At 49.6% G+C, this 26268-nt stretch overlaps 1 protein-coding gene across 4 annotated transcripts in view; it reads left to right on the forward strand.

Annotated features, from left to right (window-relative positions):
• DPP6 (dipeptidyl peptidase like 6) overlaps positions 1-26268 on the forward strand; it is an 851682-nt gene that overhangs the window by 704677 nt on the left and 120737 nt on the right. For all 4 annotated transcript variants that reach the window (XM_049642150.1, XM_049642146.1, XM_049642148.1 and 1 more), the window contains exon 8: positions 15963-16083. In XM_049642150.1, the coding sequence (XP_049498107.1) occupies positions 15963-16083 (121 nt within the window). The remainder of the gene's footprint in view (positions 1-15962; positions 16084-26268) is intronic.

A 26268-nucleotide genomic window follows, 5' to 3' on the forward strand; every position in this document is an offset into this window, starting at 1 on the left:
CTCTTTCTGTCTCTCATGTCTGGACGAGGAGAGGCCATAGATCATGGGCTGTGAGAGTTGCGTTGCCCAAGCCCTGGCTTTCCAACCAACAAGATGCACCATGTTGAGCAGGTGTGACCTTTCTGAGTCCTGCTTTCCTTATCCCTGAAAAGGAAAAAATAATCCAGAATAATGCCTGTCTCAGAGGACTTAGTAAATTAATATTTGAAAGTGCTTAGGACAATGTTTGACTAACAAATCGTATATGAGTATGAAATAAAAATAAATATATACAGAGCATCTGCCAATGCTTGGCACCCTAGTGAGCCCTCGACAAATAGTAGTTATTACTTTTAGAATCATTGGTATGATTCTACTAATCAACAAATATTTAGCACCAACTATCTGCAAGGTTCTGATGTGGGCATGAAAAAAAAAACACAGATCAGGTCTCCATGTTCTTAGAGATTATAGTTAGTGGGGAGTCACCGTAAAAGGAGAGTTTTGTCCTGGGGAGGGAGGGGTGGGCGCGAGGCAGAGGAGACATACATGAAGAGTAGACACTTGAGGGCATTCGGACTCAAGCTAAGCTGAGAGTTCTGGGGGCTGAACAGAGCCAGAGAGGGATGCTCCAGGAGTTGGTTGTGCTTGGGCTGAAGCAGGTTGATTCAAAAGTGGTCTCGGGGCGCCTGGGTGGCTCAGTTGGTTAAGCATCCGACTTCAGCTCAGGTCATGATCTCGCGGTCCGTGAGTTCGAGCCCCGCGTCGGGCTCTGTGCTGACAGCTCAGAGCCTGGAGCCTGTTTCACATTCTGTGTCTCCCTCTCTCTCTGACCCTCCCCCATTCATGCTCTGTCTCTGTCTCAAAAATAAATAAATGTTAAAAAAAAATTTTTTTTAAAGTGGTCTTTCACGGCCACGTCAGTGCTTTACCCACCAGACCGTCCACCCTCCTAGCATCCCTTCTGTGGATTTACCCTTATCTCTATGACTGCCAGCCTCCGAGGTTTATGGATGTCTGCATTGCATCAGATGCCGCCTTCAGTGAGCCAGAAAAAATAAAAGCCTCATAGCTATTCCTTGGAAACTGTAGGGATGAGACCTCATCCAGAATCCAGAATGCTGAGAGTTGGTGCAGCACACGAGGCATTAGTTGTCTGACGTACTTTTGTATATATCTTCCTAAGCAGGGGCGAGAATGTGCCTGGACCGGACACGAGCTCCTGGAGGACAAAGACCTGTCATTGTCCACAGTGCCTAGACAGGAAGGGCTTAGCAGAGGAGGGAGAGAGGCAGACCGTGCCAACAGAGTACCTGTAGCAAAAGAAGTGTATATATTCCTAGGATTTTTCAGTTATAAGGAACAGAATTCCAAGTTAAACTGGAGTAAACAAAGAAGAAAGTCTCTTACATGCCAAGGATAGGCAGAGGCAGGATTGGCATCAGGCATAGCTGTATCCAGGTGCTGGAGCAAATCCTCGGGTGTGCACCTGTCTCTCTCTCTACCTGTCTTGCTTTCCTGCTTTCCCTTTTTCTCCTGCATCTCTCCTCCTGCCTGTTTCCCTTTGGGTGTTTATTTCACTGTCTCCTACCATAAATAGATACTTTCTGCGGGGTCAGGAATACAAATAACCCCTAGGACTTCCAGGTCTGTATCCTTCTACACCAGGACCCAGAGGCAAGAAGCCACGAGGCTCAAAACTGCATCGGGAAAGTGCTGGCCACTGTGTGGGACACGCACCCACCTCTGAGCATCACTGTGGCTGGGGGGAGAGTCCTTGGAATACAGACAGCCCCAGAGTCACAGGAACAGGGAGGAACTGCTTCAGTCTAGGCCAATGGAAAGTGGAGATCGCCACCAAGTGGTTAGCCAAGACATCCAGATGTAAAACAGAAGCGAGTATTCTCTTAAGGCTGAGGCAGTAAATACAGTTGTCCTTTTGTTGAGAGATCAGCATTTGCCACAGAGCAGCTACAACCATTCTAGAGATCACAGCGCACCTGAGAGCATTCTCCTCTGGAGCACAGGGGGCCGTCTCCCTTGGAGAAGGGTCAGAGGCCCTCTCTCCAGCAGTTTGTCACACGCCCTAGAAGCCTGTTAGAGGTCCTTTGTGTGGCTTTTAAGTGGCCCTCCCATGCGGAACCCTTTGAAGAAAGACAGCTTGATGAGCACTTGGCACTGATACCTCTGATGGGTGACGTCCTGACATTTCCCGCTGGCCAGCGAGGCGAGGTGTTAAGGGACCCCCTCCCCGACTGGGACCAGGGACCGGGAATGCCCTGGCTGGCGTGTCCCTGTCCAGGGGCTCCCGCCGACCACACAGGGTCAAGGCCTGGGCTGTGGTGCCACGAAAGATGGAAGGGGAAAGAAGAAGCAGGGTCCCACAATGGCTCAAGGTCGTTCAGGGTCGACGAGCGGTTTTCGTGGTTAGTGTAAGTGCAACTCACATCACCTGCAGCCTGAGACAAGCCTCTCTGAAGACCGTTGGTGAGTGTGCGTATCCACGTGGACTGTCCATTTCCCGCATCTAAGGTGGGATCGTGGTTTCCCACCCGACCTGCTGCAGGGGTCCCCAGTGGGTGCCACCATGCGTCCACTCACATGTGTCCGTCACCCTGCCTCTCCCATCGTCTGTGTCCAGGCACCATCACACCTGGGGATTTGCCTGCAGCGCGACGGTCCCACGGCCAACACCCAGCCCGAGCCGCCGTTGTCCCCCGGCTGGACGACCCCACTGGGGCCCTTGTCCACTCGCCGCCCCTGCTCCTACACGGCAGTGGGTGGTCGTGGGAGGCACGTTGCCCATCTTCTCCCTAACGCAGGGCAGCCGACAACCACGGTGACCACCGGAGCCCTCCAGGTTCCCTGTTCTTGGAGGAAAGCACGTGGGCATTAACGTGGACGGCAGGACCTGCATTAGCTCTCCCTGCCCCTTCCCTGCATCCTCCACACTGTCTGCCTTGACCGGCCACCCCAGCCTCCCGCTAAGGGGCATCACCAGACGTCCCCACATGCCTCTGTCTCCCACAAGGCTCTGCACCTCCTCCACCTGGCCAGCCTCCGCTCGCCCTTCCTTTCCCCACTCCAGTCTTCCTCTGAGGAGCCCACTGCCCAGGCCATGTTGGGTGCTTTGCCCTTTCCCAGCCTCGGGAATTTCAGGAAGCCCAGCCAGGCCACCCTGGGCGGCCCTGGAGCCTCAGAGACTCACAGCCGCTGCTCTGTGTTCCTGGACCCGCTAGGAGCATCGCATCCGTTTGGTCAGCTGTGAAACTCTTTAGTTCCCGTGTGGAGGTCAGTAGCATCACGGTGGACCCGGTATGAGGTCTGTCAAATGCACAGGAGCATCGTTTGATCTTGAGACCTCTCCCTCGCTCTGAAAAAACAACACGTCCGAACTCTCCAGGTTAAATGTGTCTTCTGCAGGTGATAAGACACTGAGGGATTTTTCTGGGTGGGTGACTTTGAAAAGGAAGCTTCTCCTTGATGTTTGAAGGCTGCTTGACAGGAGGGTCGTTACGGTGGGGTTTCTGATGATGTTTCGTCTTGATTTGGGTTGACATTTTGAAAGGGTGAAAAATGTGAGTACTTTCCAGTAAGAAGGGTAGCCTAGACGATCTACGAGACTTTTTCTTTCCTGGCACTGAACTCTGCCCTGTGGCATTAAGTCCTGTATTAATTTGCTCGAGTGGACGTGGGATGTAATGTGTGGCCCTGATTTTTGCGGGACGGTGTGTAAGAACCTGCAGAGACCCTGTTATCAGAGCAGCGCCGTCCGTAGGAAGGATCAGCTGGGCCGATGATGCTTGTTCTACTGATAATACATTACCTTTAAACGTGCTTCATGACCTTCAAGGTTTTCTCCCCTAAATTATTTCCTGCAGGTGCGGCCGGTGGGGTTATCTGGGTTTTGCGGGTGGGGAAATCCAAAGGCAGAGCAGTTAAGTGATTCTCGCCATGTCCCACAGCCGCCTGGGCCAGAACCAGGTGCTCTGAATTTCAGGCTGATGAATTAACTGGGAAATACGAAGCAGTCACACAGGTAAACAGAGTTGTGTTCACCGCACAGATCAGCTGTGGTCCTGTATCGCACGTGTTTAGCGCCCAGCCTGGCGCATCGGAGATGCTTGAGTGGGTGTTTGTCAAGTGATGGAGACACCCCTGAATTGAATAAGAATTACCTAGAATCTTTTTAAAAATGTTTAAGTTTATTTGTTTAAATTCAGGTTAGCTAACATACAGTGTAGTCTTGGCTGCAGGAGTAGAACCAAGATTGGTTGCAGGAGTAGAACCAAGGTCACCCCTTACGTGCGACCCCCAGCGCTCATCCCGACACGTGCCCTCCTCAATGCCCATCACCCACCTAGCCCATCCCTCCCCCCCTCCCTCCAGCAACCCTCAGTCTGTTCTCTGTGTTTAAGAGTCTCTTATGGGTTGCCTCCCTCTCTGTTTTTATCTTATTTTATTTTTCCTTCTCTTCTCCCGTGTTCATCTGTTGTTTCTTAAATTCCACATATGAGTGAAAGCATACGGTATTTGTCTTTCTCTGCCTGACTTATTTCGCTTAGCATAATACATTCTAGTTCCGTCTGCATTATTGCAAATGGCAAGATTTCATTCTTCTCGATCTCTGAGTAGTATTCCATTGTATATGTATATACCACATCTTCTTTATCCATTCACCAGTCGATGGACATTTGGGCTCTTTCCATACTTTGGCTATTGTCGATAGCGCTGCTATAATCATTGGGGTGCAGGTGCCCCTTTGAATCAGCATTTTTATATCCTTTGGATAAATACCTAATGGTGCAATTGCTGGGTCGTAGGGTAATTCTATTTTTAATTTTTTGAGGAACCTCCACACTGTTTTCCAGAGCGGCTGCACCAGCTTGCAATCCCTCCAGCAGCGCAGAAGGGTTGAATTACCAAGAATCTTAAAGCCTCCCATTGGCCAACAGCCTTGGCATCCCTCCACCCATCCACTCTCCAGAGGGGGTTATAAACTAGGAGACTGGAGGGTCACTTCCTTGCCCAGTTGAGCAGAGGAATGGCCAAAATACAAGTGACAGGAGCAAACCAGAGCAAGTAAAGAATTCATTTAATCTACAGACTGACTGGTCAGCTCCTGACCTTGAGAAGGGCTCCGCAGCCTGGGGTTGTTGACAGGGGGGCGGGGGGGAAGGCGCATCAGCACCTGTGAGTGTGTTTGTTGTTATCCTGGTTCAGAGGCAGCTGCTTCCTGCCGTCATCCGTTTCCAGTGCATATGGTTTGAACGGGCCAATTATACTTTATTTCCAAGTCTTTCTCACATAATCTACACACAAAAAAGTCTCCTTTGATGAGCTTTGCCGACTGCTTTTTGTAAATGTTCTCTCAGTCTCTGTTCCCATCCAGAGAGCGCCCTGCATACTTAGCAATGTTGGGGATCATTGTTGTTCAGTCTCTGACAATTTGATAAACAAAATAGTCCCTCTGCGATAAGATTTCTATTTGTTATGAGCGAGTACAAACGCTTCTGTATTTTCCAGTACTTTGTGTGGTTCTGTGATGCATCCATTCATGTCCTTTACCTGTTTTTTTTTTAATTGCACAGAGAGTGTGATTCATGATTTCCACTCATAGGAATTTATTCTAGGGAGATAGTGGAGATATAAGCAAAGGTCTTACCACAAAGATGCAGTGGTAGCACTTTTATTGTAATAAAAACAGAATTGTGCCAGACAACAGGAGCATAAAGGCATTGCCCCTAGTGAATCTCCAGAAGGCACGTGTCAGGGATACTCTGTGACACAAAAGCATTATTGATATAAATCTTAACTGCACATGCTGTATGACCTTAGTTTTATTAAAAACTAGATTTCGTGCATGCGCACACACATCTAGGAGGGAATCGAATACAACAAAGCTTCTGTTAATAGTCATATTTTGTGTATGCACGCGGGTTGTAGGATTGTGACATTTTTCCTTTTTTCTGTATATGCTGTGATAATGGTGAACACGTGTGGTCTGAGGTTGTGGGGTTTGCTGCCCTCATAGACAAATGGCTTGATCTCGGCCAGCCAGTTTGCTCTTCAAAGAAACCCAGCACTGTTTTACTGTGCCCTCCTTTAGTGCTGGCACATAGCCTTTCTTGTAATTACTCCGTAGTAACTTCACTCCGGGAAAGACTTGCAATGCCCACCATCCTGGGAAGACGGGATGCCCAAGGAGCCTTAGGGCCGCTCTGAGACCCCCATGGGGGTCTTGTATCAATGGAGCAAATATTCTGACTTGGAAGTCCACAAATGGCCGTGGTAGTCACCACTTGACCCTCAGGATTACGGACAGGAACTGTTGGCCAGCGGGTGCTACTAGGGGTTCCTCTCCTGCAGGATCGCGTGCGGCAGTGCCCCCACAGCCGTAAGCAGCCACTACCTCCCTGTTCTCCCTGCCAGAGGACAGCTCGGTAGACAGGAGCCCATAGGCGGGTGTGGCATCTGCCCTGCCCAATGCCCCTCTGGAGCCATGCACCCGGGAAGTCATGGCTATGGCTTCCACTCAGTATATACAGTTCTGCTCGCCCAAATGCAACATATCATAAACCTTTAGAGTCCCTGTCTACCCATACCAGCTGTCCAGGGAAATAGAAACAAAGTTAGCAGAAAATCAAGCTCTATGTGGACCGGACCACCATTAAGTTCTAAATGCAGAACAGTTTTTTTTAATCCACGAGTTGGTGATTCTAACTTGCTGTTACGGGACCTGTTGATGAAGCCATTCAAGGGACCAGAGGTTACTTTTGTGGTACACCTCGAAATTAAAGCCCTATAGAAACATGCATGTGGCCAGTGGCAGCCTCCCAGGGACGTACTGGCCTCTCCGGTCGGCATTTTGCTTATTTACTAGAGTCTCTTAAAAGATATGTTGACCGGGCTACAAGATTTAGAGACAATTTCCACGTTCTGGTGACGTGTTCTATTTGTGTGTAGTTCCAGTAATGTGAGTTAACTGTGTGCAGTATGTCCTGTGGGGTTAGAATGGCCTGCAGTGAAGATTACCTAGTTTGCTTTAGAAATACATAACGTCCTTATGATCACTGCTGAACCCGTGGTAGGTGGTAGTAACTCCGTGCCCCATCCAAACAGGTCTGTGTTTCACCCTAGGAATTAAATTTCATGCCCTATATAATGGGATCTTTCATCCTTATTTATTATGGAAACATGAGTAAAATTGTGTTTGTTCAGGAAATAGGAAAACTCAAGAGAACTAGAAACGAGGCAAGAAGCAGTAAATAGTGTTACCGGGATGGCTTCTTGAGATTAGGAAGTCCATGCCATGTCAGTTAAAGAAACCTAAGAGAGTATCATAATTGAGGTTTTTCAACTGCTAAATGGAGAGTCCATGTTCCCCTTGATAGTAACATGCTGGCCTCACTGTGAACGTTGAGCATTGTTGAACAATGTAGAAGATAGAGGAAATCATAGAGACCCTCGCATTTACGGTGAAGGACGTGAGGCTCAGCAGGTGGCCCATGCGAAGCTGGCCGGATGGCAGTCTCAGCTAGAATTTAGATTTCTGCTTCAAGCCCCATGTTCCCTCCTCTTCTTCATTCTGCCCTGACCTGTGTTGCTATCTTTTTGCCAAGCGCTGAGCTGTTCGATATGCTTCCCTATTGGCCTTGATTTTCCAGAACTAAGAGCTAAGTTGCACCCAATTACAGTAATTATCTCATCCTTGGTTCCTCAGATAATTAGCTCCCTCTTTAGCCATGGATGTCACTTTGAGCTTTATTGTAACCACCCCTCGAACGTGTGGAGATGTGTTGTATTGTCCTCTCCTGCGAATCCGGTTTAGAAATACTGAGGGTATCAATTAGCACTTAATACACACACTCACACAGACAAATGTTGATTTCTACCGAGTCAGCTGAAGTTTTATTAGGTTTTCAGATTCCAAAACAAGGCAAAGATTCAATTAGTCTAAACCCAGCTAACTCATACACTAAATATTGGTTTTTCTCTGTACTACTTACGTGGAAAAGGGTTGTACCGACAGCATCAGGGAAAACAACTCTGAGGACAGGTATAGGTTCAACCCAATCCGTTCGTCTACAACTACAGCAACAGTTCTAGGCAACGAGAATACATATTTATGCCGATGAGCTTAGGCAACTCAAGGTCCCTACTCAACACCAATTCCATGCTGTATACCTCATTCTATCTAATATATCCCAAAAGTAGGAAAATATGGAAATATTTCTCTAAACATTGAAATCAGAAAGATCTTTAATTAGAGAATTCACCCTGAAAACTTGTTTAACTGAAAGTTCACATTCCTCCAGAGATTTCCAATTAATTGAACTCGTAAAGAATTTATTGTCACCATAGGATGCCTAGGTGGCTCAATCTGTTAAGCATCCAACTCTTGATCTCAGCTCAGGTCACGATATCATGTTTGTGAGATTGAGCCCCATGTTGGGCTCTGCGTTGACAGCATGGAGCCTGATTGGGATACTCTTTCTTCCCCTCTCTGTGCCCCTCCCCACCCCCACACTCACTCTCTTTCTCAAAAATAAATAAATAAACTTAAAAAATTACTGAAACCATGAGTATATAAACCATAATAAGTCAAAAGTGCTTATTAAAAGCTCAGATTAGGGGCACCAGGGTGGCTCAGTCGGTCAAGCATCCACCTTTGGCTCAGGTCATGATATCGTGGTCTGTGGGTTTGAGCCCTGCGTCAGGCTCTGTGCTGACAGCTCAGAGCCTGGAGCCTGCTTTGGATTCTGTGTCTCCCTCTCTGTCTGCCACTTCCCCACTCATTCTCTCTCTCTCTCTCTCTCTCTCTCTCTCTCTCTCTCAAAAATAAATATTAACAAACTTTTTAAGTCACACTAATAAAAATATGTGTTTTATAAAAGAATACTGAAATATACTTTATATTTTCAGTCTGTTTGGTTTGTATTTCATGAAATCTCTATTTAAAATCAGAATGTGTTTGGGGGCAAGGGATGTGCTGAAATCTCTGTATGTATGGCTCACACCTTCTACTGCAAGGATAGCAGAAAGAACCAAAATGCCCAGAAATGAGGGAAGGAATTGGTCTCCGTGAATCAAGATGAAGCGAAAGCAAATCCATAGAAGAAATACTTTTGCCAACTAGGTGTTTGAAAACGAATCCATGTACTTGTGGAGTAGGGCTGGATGCACGGTCCTGTTACGGATGCTGAGGGAGAAGCAGGGTTGGGGACGCGCATCCCTGCCCTACTGGACTCTCACGGGGACTGTGGAGAAGGACCCGTGGATGCTGAAGGGGAGACAGCTCTGTGTGGCAGCAGAGGCAAAATGGACCAGAAAGTGCCAGCAAAGTCCTGAGGGCGGGGTGAGCCCAGGAACGTAGGGGAGAAGCTTCTGCTGCACCTGGGGATAGAGGGGGATCTGGCCGGGCTGGGAGGGGGTCCCGGCAGGTGCTGTGGGCCTTACCCAGCAGGAATGAGCGGGGCTGATTTGGGAACAGCAGAGAGGGGGGCCTGGCAAGAGGAGGTTTGGATGGGAAGAGATGCTGGATGCTTCATCCTGCGGGCGCGGGGGGAGGGAGGAACAGTAGAACGACACCATATGGAAAGAAGGATCTGGTCAGCTGATGTGTGTTAAAGCCAGTGTTAAATATGGTTTTCCAACGAGGAGGAAGAGCCCCAGTACACCTGCTCGGCCTTCTCTTTGGAGCACTCATCACTGTGATGTGGATGGAGGGTGATGTTGATGTGAATTACGAGACCGTTTGGGACCCGACGGCCCCTCCCGATGGCGCCCTGCAGCCTGTGAGATAGGGGGACCCCAGCGTGTGTATTCCCATCACATGAAAGCTCGGAGGCCTCTCTGCCCTCTACCTCCTCCATAAACAGGGATGTGCCCCAGGCTGCCGCCCTCGTCCTCTGCCATGGAGTTCGGGCCTCTTCTGTTAAAGGCCTTCTGTCTGCGTTTCCGCTCCATCCAGAAAATCCCCTGGCACCTTCTCCTTCTTCTTCTTCTTTTTTAACATCTCTGGACTTTTTAGTTTCCTTGCCTTTGATCTTGAAATATTCCACAAATTCTGCTTTCCAAAAGTTTCTTTTTTTGGTTGTGAATTAGGGAGTGATGGCCTCCTCCCACCCCGGGCTAGATCTCGTCTGTTGGGCGTCGTCTGGACCGCTCCCCACCCTCTCTAGAAGCATGGTGATGCACTTGGAATCTGGGGCTCCCAGGTGAGCTGTGTGGGCCAGGATGCCAGCAAAACTTCCACCCTGCAAGTTCTCATGAAATTAATTTAAATTTATTTCATCAAAAAAGATAATCGTGTTTGATCACACACAGAGTAACGTGGCCCCCAGAGTGGAGGGAAGGGCAGCAGGGGTGCTGAGGAGACAGCACTCAGGCCCAGTTCTGTCAACTGGAGTCTTGTCAGCTGAGAAGACCAATGAACCAAGAGGAGAAACATGGGGTACGGAGGGTGTGTAGCCCGCTGTCCCCGTCTGCTCAGGTCATGTGCACAAGGAGGGAAAACTTGACATCAGTCTTTCCGCTGCAGCACCTGCCATTGAGGGAGGCTCTCACCAGCTTGCGCCCGAGACGCGCACTGACGGCCCTTTCTTCACGGCCTCTGCTGCTGTGGTCAGCGAGTCTTTAGGAGGGACAGCCAGGGCCGCGTCCCTCTGGGGGGACCTCCCCTGTGTCCCCAGGGCCCGTGGCCGCTCCTCTGTCAGCATCTCCACCAGCTGCTGTGGCCAAGTCCGGGCAGGAGCAGGAAACGAACTCTCCTCAAGTCTCTGCTGATTGGTCACTTCTGAAAAGAGCTTCCTCTCGCGCCGGCATCCACCAGAAGCGCTGCCGCTGGGCCGTGGGATGTGACCATCCTGCCCCACTTCTAACCTCCCTCATCCTCTCTGCCTGACCTTCACGCTCCCTCTTTAAAACCCTCTCCACATGCAGCCACGTGCGTGTCGGTGAGCAGAGGCAGGACAGTGAGGACAGCGACGCAGGGGCTTCTGGGAGGGTGGAGCCCAGCAGAGCCTCCCAGGGTGACCGGGACTTGGGCAGGCAGCAGAGGAAACAGCTCCAGGTGAGGAGGACAGAGAAGGTATTGAGGAGGGGGTCAGGATCACCAGTGTGCAGGACGTGGGGACTGTCTTCTGTCCCACCAGAAAACCCCGTGTCCCCGGCGGCCACTTGTGGTGCTTGGAAACCACCATGCAAGGACCACAGAACACGCTTTGTCACCGTCCTGTGCTTTGTGTACATCTCATTACTTTGGGGGATATTTTCTAAAATTTTGTTTAACGTTTATTCACTTTTTGAGAGACAGAGACAGAGTGTGAGCAGGGCAGGGGGCAGAGAGAGAGGGAGACACAGGATCCCAAGCAGGCTCCAGGCTCCGAGGTGTCAGCACAGAGCCTGACGTGGGGCTTGAACTCACGGACTGTGAGATCATGACCTGAGCTGAAGTCGGACGCTCAACTGACTGAGCCATCCAGGCGCACCACTTTGGAGGATATTTTCTAACACTTTCTGGAAGAAAGACTCAAGGGCAGAGTTCCGTGCCTGGGATTGCAGGGCTGCGGTGGTGAGGGCGGGCTTTGCTGGCTCAGCAGCCTTTTCACTGACTAAACTCGAGTGGCCTCTGGTCCCGGAGCAGCTGTGGGGTACGGACCCGGCCGCCAACCAGGTGTCCACAGCGGGGAAGGCTATAGAGGTGGGCGGCCCCTTCACTGGAACCGATTCTAGAGCCTTGGCTGATAGGATTTAGGAGCCAGCAGGGCCTTGAGGCTGGCATAGCCCAGTGGGTCATGCAGCACTAGACCCAGGCTCCCCTGAATAAACCCAGGTAAGGGAACACCCTGTGATGGCTGCTGTATCTGCTGGCAAAATCCTGGTGACAGTGACACTGTGACCTGTATGCCATCCAGTCATGTTCTTTTGCCTGAAGAAGTGGCCGGAGGGAGAGTGAGGAGACGCTGTGGCTCAGACAGGTGTCCGTGGTCTCTGGTTCATTTCTGGTTAGAGATCACACCTTTTGTTTATTTAACAAGTCGCTATAAAGAGGCAGTGTGCTGTAGCTGCTGAGAGCACAGACCTGCTTGGGTTCCAATCCTGACTCCTCCTCGGATTCCCTGGTGACCTTGGGCATGGCGTTTCGCGACCCCGACACCACCTGGTTTGAACCCCTGCTGACCCCTGGCCAACAAGACATTGGTCAAGTTACTTACCCTCCCCGTGCTCGTGTTTGCATCCTCAAAACAAAGCTCATGCCTGTCTATAGCATTATTTTTTCAACTGAATTAATGTTTATAAAGCATTTGAAAATGCATGGCCAACATTTGCAAAAAACAATTCAAAATGAATCATAGACCCAAAACTAAGAGCGAAAACTGTAAAACCTTAGAAGAAAACAGGGGGGTAAATGCTCATGACCTTGGTTTTGGCAAAGGATTCTTAGATGGAGCACAAAAAGCACAAGCTATGAGAGGAAAAAAAAATAGGTAAATTGGACTTGATCAAAATTAAAAGCATTTATCCTTGAGGGTCTAGCTCAGATGTCACCTCCCCCGTGAAGCCTCTCCTCATCCCCCCAGACAGAATGGGTTTTTGTAATGATGACGGTGGTCATCATCGCACAACAACATTATACAACAGCAGTAGCAGATGTGCTAGCGAGCCCATCCTTTGTGCCAGGCATTGCTTTCAATTTGCCAACTCACTCTTCTTGTCCACCTGAGACTAGGTTGTTACCATCTCTAGTGACAGGAGAAACTGAGGCACACGGAAGCCAGCAATGGGCCCAGGTCACTTGGCACATCCTCTGCTCCCACAGCCCGTGCTCTGGACGCCCTTGTGGGGCCTGGAGCAGACTGAGCGCTGTAGAATCTGGACTCCCGTCTGCAAACGGGAGCCCCCATGGACTGCCTCTCACCCTCGCGCCCCTGCATGTTGTCGGACCACCATAAATCCTGCAGGGGAGAGAGGCCAAGGGAGACAGTCGGGTCTTGAACCCCAGACCAGACGCCTCAACTCTATTCCATAGTTAACAGAAGGCCATTTCAGGTTTTGTGTAACAGAATGCCATGATAAAGGTGGTGTTTTAGGAAAGACTGATCAGGAGGGCCAAGTAGGAGGTGAACTTGGGGAGGGGGTGACAGGAGCAGGAACACCTGTTCCCAGTGGATGTGCCAGGGAGGCACCACCCACCTCAGGCTAGGTTGTGAGAAACCCCCCGGCAAGAGGGGAGTGGCTGTGTTCACACCGCGGGGGCCAGGCCAGGGACTGTGGGGGTCGCAGGCCAGGAAGGTGAGGTGCTCCCGTGGGCATCAGGACCCGAGGTGATGGCCGGGGTGCTGAACAGAACATGGAGAGTGGAGAACTCAGCCACTCTCCCCAACACCTACCCTCCCCGTGCCACCATTCACAGAGCCACACCGCGTCCCTCGCCTCTGAGCCGAGCTCCACTGGAACATCTGAAGGAAAAGGTAAAACGTCTCCCAAGCAAAACGCACTCTTAGGTACAACTTGTTTCTTTTCATTTCCTTCCATTAAAAGTAAAACCAAGGTGATAAAAGTTTTAACATCTATCACAGCAAATTTTACTCACCCAAAATATTAATTGGCTGCAGTCTGATTTAATTCAAAAATTTATTATAGGCTTAGAATACATAAAAGAAGTTAAAATCTAGTAATACATCTTACCCTTAGGCAAACTCATAAGAACAGCTACTGAAGTTAAATTAGGATGTATACTTGTGTCTGGAAGTTTTCCAACTCGTTTCGGGATGAAGTGAATGCTGTAAGCGCCAGGAGCCCAGAGCAGAAAACTAACACTTGGTGGTCCTTTCAGATCTACCGTCAGTGAGGACCATCTGGAGAAATTGCCTTTTTTTGCATTTTCAATAAAAAAATTAGTATTTCCACCCTTTCCTGTACTCTGCAAAATACCCTCTCTCTGTGGTCTCTTAAATGACACTGACAGTATGTTTTTCTAGAATTTCGTTAAAAGCCTGAGCCTGGGTGGCTCAGTCGGTTGAGCATCCAACTCTTGATTTCAGCTCAGGTCATGATCCCAGGGTTGTGGCATTGAGGCGCGCATCAGGCTCTGCACCGAGCACGAAGCCTGCTTTAGATTCATTCTTTCCTCTCTTTCTGCCCCTCCCCCGTCTCTAAAATATAAAAGAAAAAAATAAAACAAAGAAAAGAAAAGCACCAGATTTGAGTCCCGTTCCTGGTCCATATGTAGAAGTCGGCACTTGGCCAGTTGCTACCAGTGTGTCCAAAGCCTTGCGGACACAGAAGCGGGGATTCCTACAGAAACACAGGGCAGAGCCGGTCAGCACCTCGGAGAGCGCAAATGCTTTGTCTGCAAGTCGTTACCTTAAGAGACCTTAGGTTTCTCCGGGGTCACAGGTCGTAAATTTGGCTGCAGGTTGGAATCAAGTGGGATGTTTTCTAAAAATCCTGATGCCTGGCTCTCAGCCCTCGATACTGATAGTGGGCTGGGCTGATGGACCAGGCAGTGGGGTTTCTAAGAGTTCTCTGGATCATTCTCGGGGGCCATCAGCATTCAGGAACCATGGACCCAGACCATCCTCTTCTCCACAACTGGGTCACCACCACCCAGCGGGTCAGGAACAACTTTGCTTCATGTCACCCCTTCACCTAGACCTTGGTTCACTCAATGCCGTCAGCGGCTGTCTCCTGGCTGGTGTCCCCCACTGTCCCCTTGTCAACACCCTCAGATGACCAGGCCAGCCACACGGTCCCCCGTTCACGGTCTCGCTTCCTTCTCGTCTCCAGAAAACTCTCATCTGACTGTGATGCTCCCCTTCTCAGGCCACCATCAAGGGCTTCCTGCTGCGGTGGGGCACCTGCCCTCCCCTGGCCCCCCCCCCGCCACCATGCCCCTGACAGGACAGCCTGCAGGAGCCTCTGTCCACCTCCACCAATACCCTGTGCCCACTTTGTCTCTGCTTTCACACTGTTTCTTCTCTGTAACCAGCTTCTCATCTCTGTGCTGTCTTCACTGAGGCCTCAGCGTGAGCAGCACTTTCTCGAAACCCTATCACTTGCCGTAGCCCTTGAGGACTCTATGCTGAGTGAAAGACAGATATTGTATGATTCCATTTACGTGTGGTGCTTAGAGTCCCCAGATTAGTGGAGACAAACAGTAGAAGGGGGTGCGGGGGGCTGGGGAGGGATGGGGACTAGGGTTTCATGGGGACAGAGTTTCAGTTTGGGAAGATGGAAAGTTCTGGAAATGGTGGTGGCAATGGAGGCATGACAGTGTGAATGTACTTAATGCCACAGGACCGGACACTCAAACACAGTCATGGTGGCAAATTTTGTGTTAGATGTATTTTTCTGCGATAAAAAATGTTTTGCCCATCACTTTCTCAGTGAATCCTTTGGCCTAAGTTAGGGATTCCTGTTACACGTCCCCAGAGCTGCACCTGCACCCTCAGAACATTTTCCTGGTAAAGTTTGTCTTCTTTACCAGACTCTAAGTAGAATAAAAGCCATTCTACGTCCCACCCAATTAATCACCGCGCCTCCTGTGATTGGCACAGAAAAGGCACCACTAAATAATTTTTTAATGAATAGTGAATGAATAAATGCCAGATTTCCAGTTTTTCAGCTCACCGATCTTAATTGCTAGGAAAAATACAATAGCTGAAATAGTCAACACATTTGATGTGCAAGTGCCTAAAGTATCAGACCACAAACTGTTCACACGTGGAAAGTGATGGCACAGGATGAAAGTACCTAAAGATGGCGTAGGGCGAACTGTGTGAAGTCTGGAGTCTCTGATTAACCAGAAATGCACATGATACATGCGTGAGCCCCACCTGATCCTGACGCTGCCTTTGTCCCATCAAATAAATGCACCAGGCAGATGCAGACCACATCCCCAACTTCTGATTTCTTACAAGTACCCTATTTATAACCACTTCATTGGTTAACACTGTGTTTTCTCTCTTCCCAATTAGATATTTATCTTTGAAAACAACATCTACTACTGCGCACACGTCGGGAAGCAGGCCATTCGTGTGGTGTCTACTGGGAAGGAAGGCGTGATCTACAACGGTCTCAGTGACTGGCTGTACGAAGGTGAGTCGCACCGGGTGGGGCAGACGTGGGGGTCTGGGGTCCCGCTCCTGCTATGCTGGTGGGGGGGTGGTGGCTTCCTTCCACTTCAGCTGAAAATTAGCCTCCAGTTTCTTAAAGTTCTGCTAAATTAAAAAGACAGTGTTGGAGCTTCAGGGAGCATCATGTTGTCAGGGTTGAGCCCTCACCTGGTAGCCAGGTGTGGAGGGCTTTCCAGAACCCAAGCTCCTCGCCGAAGGGGAAGGGGGCACTCTCCTGGGAGGTGTGCAAATGCAAAGGTTTCTGGACCCCCTCCCAAGCGGTGGGATGCCTTGTCTTGCCTGGGGAGGGAAAGCTGGAAAAGAAGTAACGGGTGAAGCTTTCCAGAGAAGCCAGTGCAGGTGGTTTGCTGTTCTGAGTGCATCCGCCTTGTTGGACATTTCCCACCACTGGTTTTCTTCTGGCGCCAGAGGACTCCAACTGAATGCATTATTAAATAACTAAAAATCTGAGCGGGAAGCTCTTCTTAAACATTTATAGTCCGTCTCCGTGCTAATGAGACTTTCGTCGTAACAACCACGATTATGTATCGATTGCTAGTACGTTCCGGTCACTGTTCTGAGCGCTTTCTTACCTGTTACCTCACTTAACCACCTGTCTGTCTCAGCTCGGGCTGCAGAACACTGTGGATGGGGGTGGGTGTGAACAACAAGCATGTTTCTCACCGTTCTGGAGGCTGGAAGTCCAGGATCAGGGTGCCGGCCAATCTGGTGTCTGATGAAGAGCCCCCTCCGCACTCATAGATGCTGTCTTCTCACTGTGCCCACACATGGCAGAGAGAGGGGAAGAGACAGATGTGGTCTCCTCATCCCCTTAGAAGGGCCCTAATCCCATCAGGGGGGCTCCCCCCTCATGACCTCATCACCTCTCAAAGGCCCCACCTCCCAACACCATCATGCTGGGGATTTAGGCTTCAATGTGAGTTTCAGGGGATGCAAACATTCAGCCCATTGTGCCCTCACAACAACATTCTGATGGGAGCCGTATCATTCACACTTCCCACATGGTGTAAGGGGAGCTTAAGTGATCAGCCCAGGTTCACACGAAGTTAAGGAACAGGTACCGGGGAGTATCACCGTTCAATTCCCTTTGAATTGAACAGGACAATTCCCTTTCCACAAATCCAGGTATGGATCCAGATGCTTACGCACCGGCATTGGGCTGATGAACAGCTATGTGTTCTGAGCCTACCTGCCTGAGACCATGTGGTCACAGTGACAATTCACCATGCTAGGCCGGGTCAAGGGGCGATCAAGGGATTCCCTGGGCATTACGAAGCCCAGGAAATACCATTTTTCCTCAGTGCTATGCACTCCTCAAGCCAGGATCCTGCACTGCGAGGCTTTACGCACCCTGGAGCAGAAAGCAGCTGGATATGTAAGCTTCATGTCACTCATCGTAATCTCACTGAGCTCCCTGAAGCATAAAGTTCTAAGACTTGATTTCTAAGTTAAAAAAAAAAAAAATTAAGGGGCACCTGGGTAGCTCAGCCAGTTCAGCGTCTGACCCTTGATTTCAGCTCAGGTCATGATCTCACAGTCATGGGATCGAGCCCTACATAGGGCTCTGTGCTGACAGCACGGAGCCTGATTGGGATTCTCTCTCTGCCCCTCCCCCACTCATGCAGACATCCACGCTGTCTCTCAAAATAAATAAATAAACATTTTTTAAAATAAGCTGAGATATACGTTGTATACAACAAAATGCACAATCATAAGGACACGCTTAGATGGGTTTGACAGATGTATATACTATGCACCCTGGTCAAGACATGGAGAATTCCATCCTTCCAGAATGTTCTCCCCCGAGCGGTCCATCCTCTCCACCCATGTCTCCTTTCTCGAGGCCATGACCATCCTGATTTCCGTGCAGCCTGTTTTCCAGCCGGCATGCCAGAACGTGGGTGCCCATCGAGGCTGTCCTCCCCAGTGCAGTCATCCCTCTGGGATGGTTCACTCTAATGTGGATGGTGAGGCTCAGAGTGTTCCAGATTGCACTCAGGATTCTGGCTTTTGAGTTGCTTCCTGGGCCCCGGGAGAGGAAACCTTGAGGTTTTATTGTCACATCATCCTTGGCCGCCTCACATGAGGCATTAATTAGGCATAATGCCTAATGCGGTTTTAGGACGTCACTGGAATGAAGAGGGAGCCAGTGCCCACTATAGGTATGTTTTGTGTGCACAACCTGCCCCATGAGTGTCAGGCCCCAAGGTCCAGAGAGGTCAGTGCAGTAGCAACCCAGAGGTGCCCCAAAAAGAAAAGGTCCTGGAGTCCTGGCTATAAGAGCCTACATGGCTCAGGACTAATCTCCTTTAAAAAAAAAATCCATAACCAGAAGATTTAAAATATCTTTTTTAGTATCTTCCTAACAAAATAAAAAGCTCATTGCTTGGCAATTCAAGTTAAGCTTTTGCTTTAGCAAATCCATTGAAAGGAAATTTTTCTTCAAGGCATTTACACGAAATTGTGTTGGTGTGATAACAGAGCCCCAAATATTTTAAATCAATCACAGCTGATGTGGCAGCTTAAGCTACTTAGTGTTGTGCCCTGGAAGGTTCTATGTGCTGATGCTTGCGTTTCTGACGTGTGGGGGCCTGAGAGCCCCGGGGAATCTTGGTTCAAGTTTGAATAATGGGTAAACTTTCAAGACTGTCCTTTTTCTAAATCTGTGACTTAACTGTTTCACTTCTGGATGCTTCCTTTAAAAAAAATAAAATAAAAACATATACGGGCGGGGGGGGACACACCCTAAAATAGTGTCTGCAGAGGGCCTGACGTGCCTGGCGACGTTAGCTCTGAGAAGAATCTAGGCTGTGTCTGTGGGAAGCAACCTTACAGCCTGTGGGCTTGTTGGCAGCAAAATGCAGTATCGATTTGATTCGCTTTGTGTCCCGAGAGGAGTCTTAAACACATCGGACATTTCAGGATATTGACGGCTGAGGGAGAGAGACGAGGCGGGAGACATGAGGGCTGCCGGGAGCCTGCACTGCTTGTCCGAAGGTGTGCACTCTCTCCACGGAAGGTCTGGGCCAGTTGACCGAAGCAACCTTCACGCTAGGAACTCGGCACCGTGTGCCCCCTTGACTCACTGGAGTCCTCAGCCCATGGCGGCCACAGGCTAGTTTTGATCAGCGAAATGCAACCTGTGTTTTGTTGTTCTGGGCAAATGCCGTGCAGTCACACAGAATTTTGATTTTAACACAAGATTGAAAACGGCTCGATAGTGCCCTACGGCCGCCTTAAGGTTTAGTAACGTTGGTCATCTAGAAACGGAAATTAAGATCTCACTGGACCTTTCTGAGAACTCCAGTCCAGGGACCTGTGAAGAAGTCACACTTTCAGGCCAGTCCGTATTATTGGTAACACTGTCTTCACTTCTGCCGTCACCAGCAGACATGTGCGGTATGGTGGTGCAGCCCAGAGCTTTGGGCATGTGATTTCCCAATAACGGGACTTTAAGTCATTATGTTTCCCCTGAACTGCGAGACATCCACACCCCTACTGCCACAGCGGTCATACACATACTCCCAAACTAACACCGTCAGTCAGTGCTATGTCCTTATCATGAAATGGCTTATACCCCATCAGGAAGATAGGATGTGTTGGGGTCATTTGAGAACCAAGTCTTTCCCCCCATAGAGAAGTCCTTGTCTCCTCAACCCCTCTGAGACAGCGGTGGGCATGAGAGGAAGCAGTGAACTTGGGGCACAGGCTGGAATCACTGGGCTGGAATGGTAGGCAGAGTTGAGAAAGTGGCCCGAAGGGTATTTATTTAATATGTGGTTTGGTATGGATGAAATCCCAGGTCTGAGTTTTCGTCTGAACTAGTCCAGAGCCCAAAGGTACTTGGAAGATGTGCTCGGATCTGAGGACCCTGCTTGGCCGGGCAGCCTGGCCCCGTGCAATGAGCGGGAAGAGTGTTTAATAAGCCCTCAGCCAGCTTCCCTCGTGCCCACTCCTCTTGCTTGGTTTTAGGACTCACATGCCAGGCAGTGCTTAAGTAATAGTGACCAGAGGGAAAAGCCCATGCAGACAGCCACACCTTCCCTGTGCCCATGCCCGGTGCTCCCTGTTGTCCCCTGTCCTCCCATTTCCTATAGCTTCTGTGGTTCCCAGGCACTGCCTCCTCCCCAGAGTCACGGTCCTCATGGCACTCTGTCCTCTGTCCACCTACCGGGGAGCCCTCAGATCCCTCTCCACTGAGCCCTGTGCTGACGGCTAGTGCCCACACGGGGGCTGGTATCGAGGAGAGGGGCATGTGGCCAGGCTGGCCAAAGAGGCCCTCTTCCCAGAGTACATCCCAAGTTCGAGCTTGGAATGTTCTAGAAACACTGTTCACACTGTGGTCAGGCTTGCTGTGAAACAAGGCTAGAGCTTTGCTAGGCTGGCTCATTCAGTGTTGCCCATTTAATGCCCAAGCCTGGTCACGCAGTCCTCACCTGCCATAGTCAAATTTGTGTCCGGAGACTGCAAATCTAGGACAAGACTCAGGCCTGTTTTGTAGGTCTTGACACTGTTTCCTAGACCATCCTTTATGGGGTCGGCACTCATGTCCTGGCAGTTTTTTATCTCATAGAGTTGCTCTGAGAGAAATCAACAAAAGGTCATGTGGGCCCCAGATGGATAAATCAGAGTTTAATGATTCATGTTTTTGGTGTAGTTCCATGTCTTACGGTTTTTATTACTCGAAGAGGCAGGATGTCAACAGGGGAATGGCTTTCGTGGGAACAGGCGTCATTGTGACGAGGGCACATATGGAGATCCGTGGGGTGATTTTGACGGTGTGCATTTTCCATAGGAGACGGTCTTTTCCCTGTTCATCCAGATCGCGCCTCACTTTCTCAGTTCTATGAAAGCAAAACAAAGCCATCAAGTAATATTTACCTTGGAGCATGTGCCATGATGTCAGTTGAAACTCACGGCTTATTAAATACCTGGTGAGCCAGAATGTCTGCTGCATTCTGTGTCGATGTTCAGTGTGTCCAGCGCCCGCCCGGTGTGTGTGACAAGCAGACCGAGCCAATTGGGACCGCCATGACAGTCAGTCTAGCGCATGGCCCTGGCCTTGGACTGTGAAAAGTAGCTGGGGGAATGTATCACACAACATCTTTTTACCGGTAAGAAGGTGTTTCCAATGCCTCTTAAGCTATTGTTTAGACTTCCTGACCTACATTTAGATAATGATATTTTGCAGTGCTTCTGGGGCCACTCCAATGAGCAGATTCTTGACCAGATTCCTTATTATGAACTGTCTCTGAAGTACCTGGTTAGGGCACTTCAGTTGCCAGCAAACCACCCCAGTAGTAGATCGAAGTGAATTTATGCACCCATCAGGCGTCATTCCAACTGGACTGATCGTTTTAAAATAAGTTACGTGGCCATTCGTTCAACGGACTTGGAATTGTGTTCAAGTCTGTTGTGTTATTCTTCAAGCCATAGATGTGTAGTTCTTTGGACTTAGTGTTGGTTACTTCTCTGATCTTCATGATGGGACATCTTCGGTTAGACCAGGAAATCTCCGTCTGTAAACTGCCACATGCTTGTGACCAGCTTTACAAAGCCGTCCTGTGAGGGTGGCGGAGCTGTGGTTAAGAGTGGGTTTTTTTGTGGTGACTGTGCCTGCATTTGAACACTGGCTTCACCACTTAGAAGCTCCGTGAACCTGGATGAGTGTTTAACTCCTTGTGTCTCTGTTTTTCTTGTCTGCAAAGCAAGGACAGCAGCAATCCATGGTCCCTAAGGTCATAAAGGAAATTGAGTAAAAGCTGATGCCGTTCTCAGCACAGCACCCACGCCGGGAAGTACCACTGGTAAACCCACTGTCACTTTACCTTGTGATTTCCCCAAACAGGAAACACAGCAGGTGCCCCCTCACTTCTTCATCCAGCATTGTGAAGAGTCAGGAGCATCAATGTGTAGCTAACTTTTCCCCAACATCAGTTTTGAAAACTATGAAACTCTCCGCTCGTAAATTATTATCTATAATATCTTTACATAGTTCCAAATCAACCTGGAAAGGATATCTGTATAGACATGAACATGTCTTCAGCAACCTTCTCTCTTCCTTTAGAATCCCAAGCTGGATTCCCATCCCTCACTCTTCCCCGGCACCTGCCACAGAGACAGCACCACAGTCTTCTGACTTGATAAAAATCACGCTTCATGAGGGGCGCCCGGGTGGCTCAGGGGGTTAAGCGTCTGATTTCAGCTCAGGTCACGATCTCATGGTTTCATGAGTTCAAGCCCCACATTGGGCTCTGTGCTGACAGCACAGAGCCTGCTTGGTATTCTCTCTCTCTCTCTCTCTCTCTCTCTCTCTCTCTCTCTGCTCCTACCCTGCTTGCACTCTCTCTGTCTCTCTCAAAATAAGTAAACAAACTTTTAAAAAAATCACACCTCATGAACACTTGTAGAAATTAAATATTTTAAAAAAATTATGTTCCACTTCATCTGTGACTTCTAAGGGAAAATATAGCATGGAAGTAATGAGGAAAATATCTAAAATGTAAGCTTAATGCACTCAGTGTTCAGTGTAACAAAAATGAGCATTTTTCCTGCCTAGCCCTAGTCTCCAGCCCCATAAAGTATTAATGACCCTGACTTGGATAGCATGTGTTACCAGTAGAGAAAAGCTACACCTGTTCACTACTCATTCGACTGTGACATAGGTACAGATGAGGTTCGTTCTGTCCACACTGTCCTCATCTGTGAACAGACGCCTTCAGGTTTCCAGATTCTGGATGTTGGTCCACAGCAGGGAACCGTGATGTCAGGTGTGTGGGGGAGACTGAGACGGCCAGTCTACATCCGCTGGCTGTCCAGGGCCTTCTTGCCCACCGGGCTGGTCTGAGCACCTCTGTGCCCCTCAGATCCCATCCTACCTCCTGCCAGCATGTCTCCCATACACGTGATTCTCCCCTGTCCTCATGGTGCTGCTTCAGACACAGGCATTCTAGACACAGGCAAATTCAGACACAGGCATTCTAGAAACCGTCTGGAGGATGTCAGCTTCCCAAGGAAGTCAGCTGGTCTTCCCTCCTTCACGGTCGGTCATCGGGATTTCAAACATCTCTCCACAGATACAACAACCTGATGATCCAAGAACCACAGTAACCGTGAACCTCATTTTAACTATAAGTTTCACTGTTTATCCCCAGAGATGAAGGAAGTGAGGGTAACACTGGGGACATGGGCGACCCTCTTACCCGGAGTGGAAGGCTGCAGGATCGCAGCTGCCCAGGTCCAGACCCTCCCCCCCCCCGGTCAATGCGAGTCGGGGTTACCCACTGAAGGAATAAGACAGGAATGTCTGACTTCCACTGGGTGCCTCCCGCATGCCGTGCCCCATGAAGAAACTCACTGAATCCCCGTATGAAGCCCGTGAAGAAAGCACTACATTAGTCACAGCTGTGGAAAGTTGGCCTTACCAACCTGCAGGGACTCTCCTGAGGTCACACAGCCACTAAGTGGCTCCAAATCCAACCCCCCAACCACATGCCTCTTGTGGTACTTTTTACGTTCTATTTTTTGCATATGCAAATAGCCTTGAATCGCTGCTCGGGTTATGAGCCGACCATCACCTTGGTGACAGCTGCTCCAGCCAGCAGCCCTTTGCGTAGCTGGCTCTGTGCAGGGCCTTCCTCAGAGTACGGACTTACCAGCCCAGCGGGCCTGAGTTTGAGTCCCCACTCTGCCCCCTCAGCCACCAGGTGCCTTGCGTAAGTCACGTATCTTTGTGCCTTCCTCAAAGGATTATCATGAATGCCTATTAAATGAATGTTTCCATGAAAGCAGAGGCAGAATAAGGTAGCACCACGTGAGAAAGCTAACCCCTAATACGTGTTATTATTTACGAGCACGTGGATGTGAGATGCTCCATAAAGATAAACCCCCTGCCTGCCTGTCCTGCTGTCTGCGGCTGCTGATGTCTCGGGTGTGGCAAATCTCAGATGCCAATGTGCCCAGCGTAGAAGGTGTCTACCACGGACAGAAGTATTTTTAATGGAGAAGTCAGATCTGCACACCTCCAAGCACAGCGTCTCCACAGCCCACAGCAGAGCGCAGGTGGGCACCGAGGCTGTGCAGCCCGGTTGGGGATTTCTCCCGAGAGACGGGGACCTCCTTGCTCCTAATCTTCCTCTTCTGGACTCCTTGTTCCCCGTATGGATGTTCACCACCCTCCCGATCACCATGGTGACCAGTTACTTTGGTGTTTAATTAATGTAATAGGTTACTACACCTGTACCCTGGAACACACAGCCAAGAGCTGCGATCTGAATATGCAGTAGACGGACAGTTGGGCGGCAGACCGAGGGAGTTACCCTGGACGGTCTGGGAGTATTCTTCTGATTACGTGGCCGAAGTCGAGGTGAGGCAGCAATGCACACTGAAGAAGGAACAACACTCTCCTTCTAGAATGTCTGGATGGAGGCCCGAGCCATGTGGGATGGCGGCCAGGGACCTGTGAGGCGAACACAGCGTCCGTGTGAGAGAACAGTAGAAGTCTGATCTGGAGTGTGCCTTGCAATTCTGTGCTAAGCCAGAGCTCGTGGCTCATGCCTGGCAGCTTAGCTCTCTCTGCTCCCCAAAGCTTAGCTCTCTGCTCCCCAAACTTAAGCCCTGTCAGGTGGGGCAGGAAGGAGCCAAGAGAGGCCAAGTCAGTCTGTGAATAACAAAACGCACAAGCAAAGAAAACCAAATACCACCTCTGGAATTCACACCAACACATAGACTCTCTCGCCGTGATCGCACATGCCCCTAGATCGGAGTGGGACTGGGGTGGGGGCCCTGGTCCCCACAGTCACCAGGGTCTGGGGCTGCCCTCTTCCCAGCCTGGAGATGACACCAGCGGGCACCTCTGTTCACAATTTATTGTCCATAACTCGCCAGCAGGGCCCAGGGAGTACCATGCCAGCAACCTCAGAGCAGGGAGAACCAGACAAAGCAACATTAAAGGTTCCACATCTGGGCTGCGCTCTTGCAAATGGCAGACCTCAAATCTGGGCACCAGAGCAGACGAAGAATTAGCTGCAGGGATGTTGGGATCTCTTAGAATCAATGAGAGGGTTAGAGGACCAGATTCAGAAAACAGCCAGAGATCAACGGCAGCAAAGGGGATCCCACAGGGCCAATCGAGTTAGAATGGACGCTGGGAGGTGGGGGACGTGGGAGGAGGGCAGTGGGGAGGGGTGCCCTGCCTGCCAGAGCACACGTGATGTTAGTGAATTGCTAAAAGGAGAAATGCCACGTTCCTCACGCCGGACCATCCATATACCACTAAGGCAGGATATTCCCAGAAACAGCTGGGGTCTGTAACTTTTTACCATTGCAAACTCACCACATTGCATACTAATGGCAGATAGCTGAGAAGACTGATCAGAATCACTATCCTGCGTGATTGCTTCCATGGGAAGGTTGATAAATATCATTCGCCACCTTGCAGGTCAGCTCCGTTCCTCCCGGTGTCTCCGCGGAGTCCGTGAATTAGTGCGCGTGGTTCCCATGAGCATCTCTTGACTGCAGGGGAGAGACCAGGATGGTTGGGGCCCGTCTAAGCCTGGCCATTGTGCGGCACGGAAACAAGTTAACTGCAAACCTCAGGTTCTCAGAACCAGAAGCTAAGACTTTGTTCATAAAGGCAGCATAGGCTTTGTTAGCGTCGTGGAAAGATGACTGACGATTTGAATTCCACATGGGGACATGATTGGCTTGAACTTGTGAAATGGGAAATAAGAGAAGTCGAAGGGGGAAACGTTCTCTCAAGATAGGGGAAGAATTCCCACTGGTCTTGAGAAATCTGGCTGACAATGACCAAATCCTGAGAGATTTTGGTAAATAATGTACGATGTTCAGTGGTTATATTTTTAAAGCTTTTTAATTATGCATTGATTGCGAGATTAAGACAAGCACACCTCCATCTTTTTGTTACAGAGGCTTAATGAAATTTGAGTGTTTGTGGCTAAAATCCTTTCATGCCCTTGGGAGCTGCAACTCATTTTAGTCTTCTGGTGTTCTTACATCGCTAGGACATTAGACGCTTTACCCTAGTATTGAGAGTTTGTTAACACAGTTCTATGAAAACTTGAAGTCCCCCGTTCATGCTCTGTCTCTCTCTGTCCCAAAAAATAAATAAAAAACGTTGAAAAATAAA

This window comes from Panthera uncia, chromosome A2, assembly GCF_023721935.1.
Source record: "Panthera uncia isolate 11264 chromosome A2, Puncia_PCG_1.0, whole genome shotgun sequence".
NCBI lineage: Eukaryota > Metazoa > Chordata > Mammalia > Carnivora > Felidae > Panthera > Panthera uncia.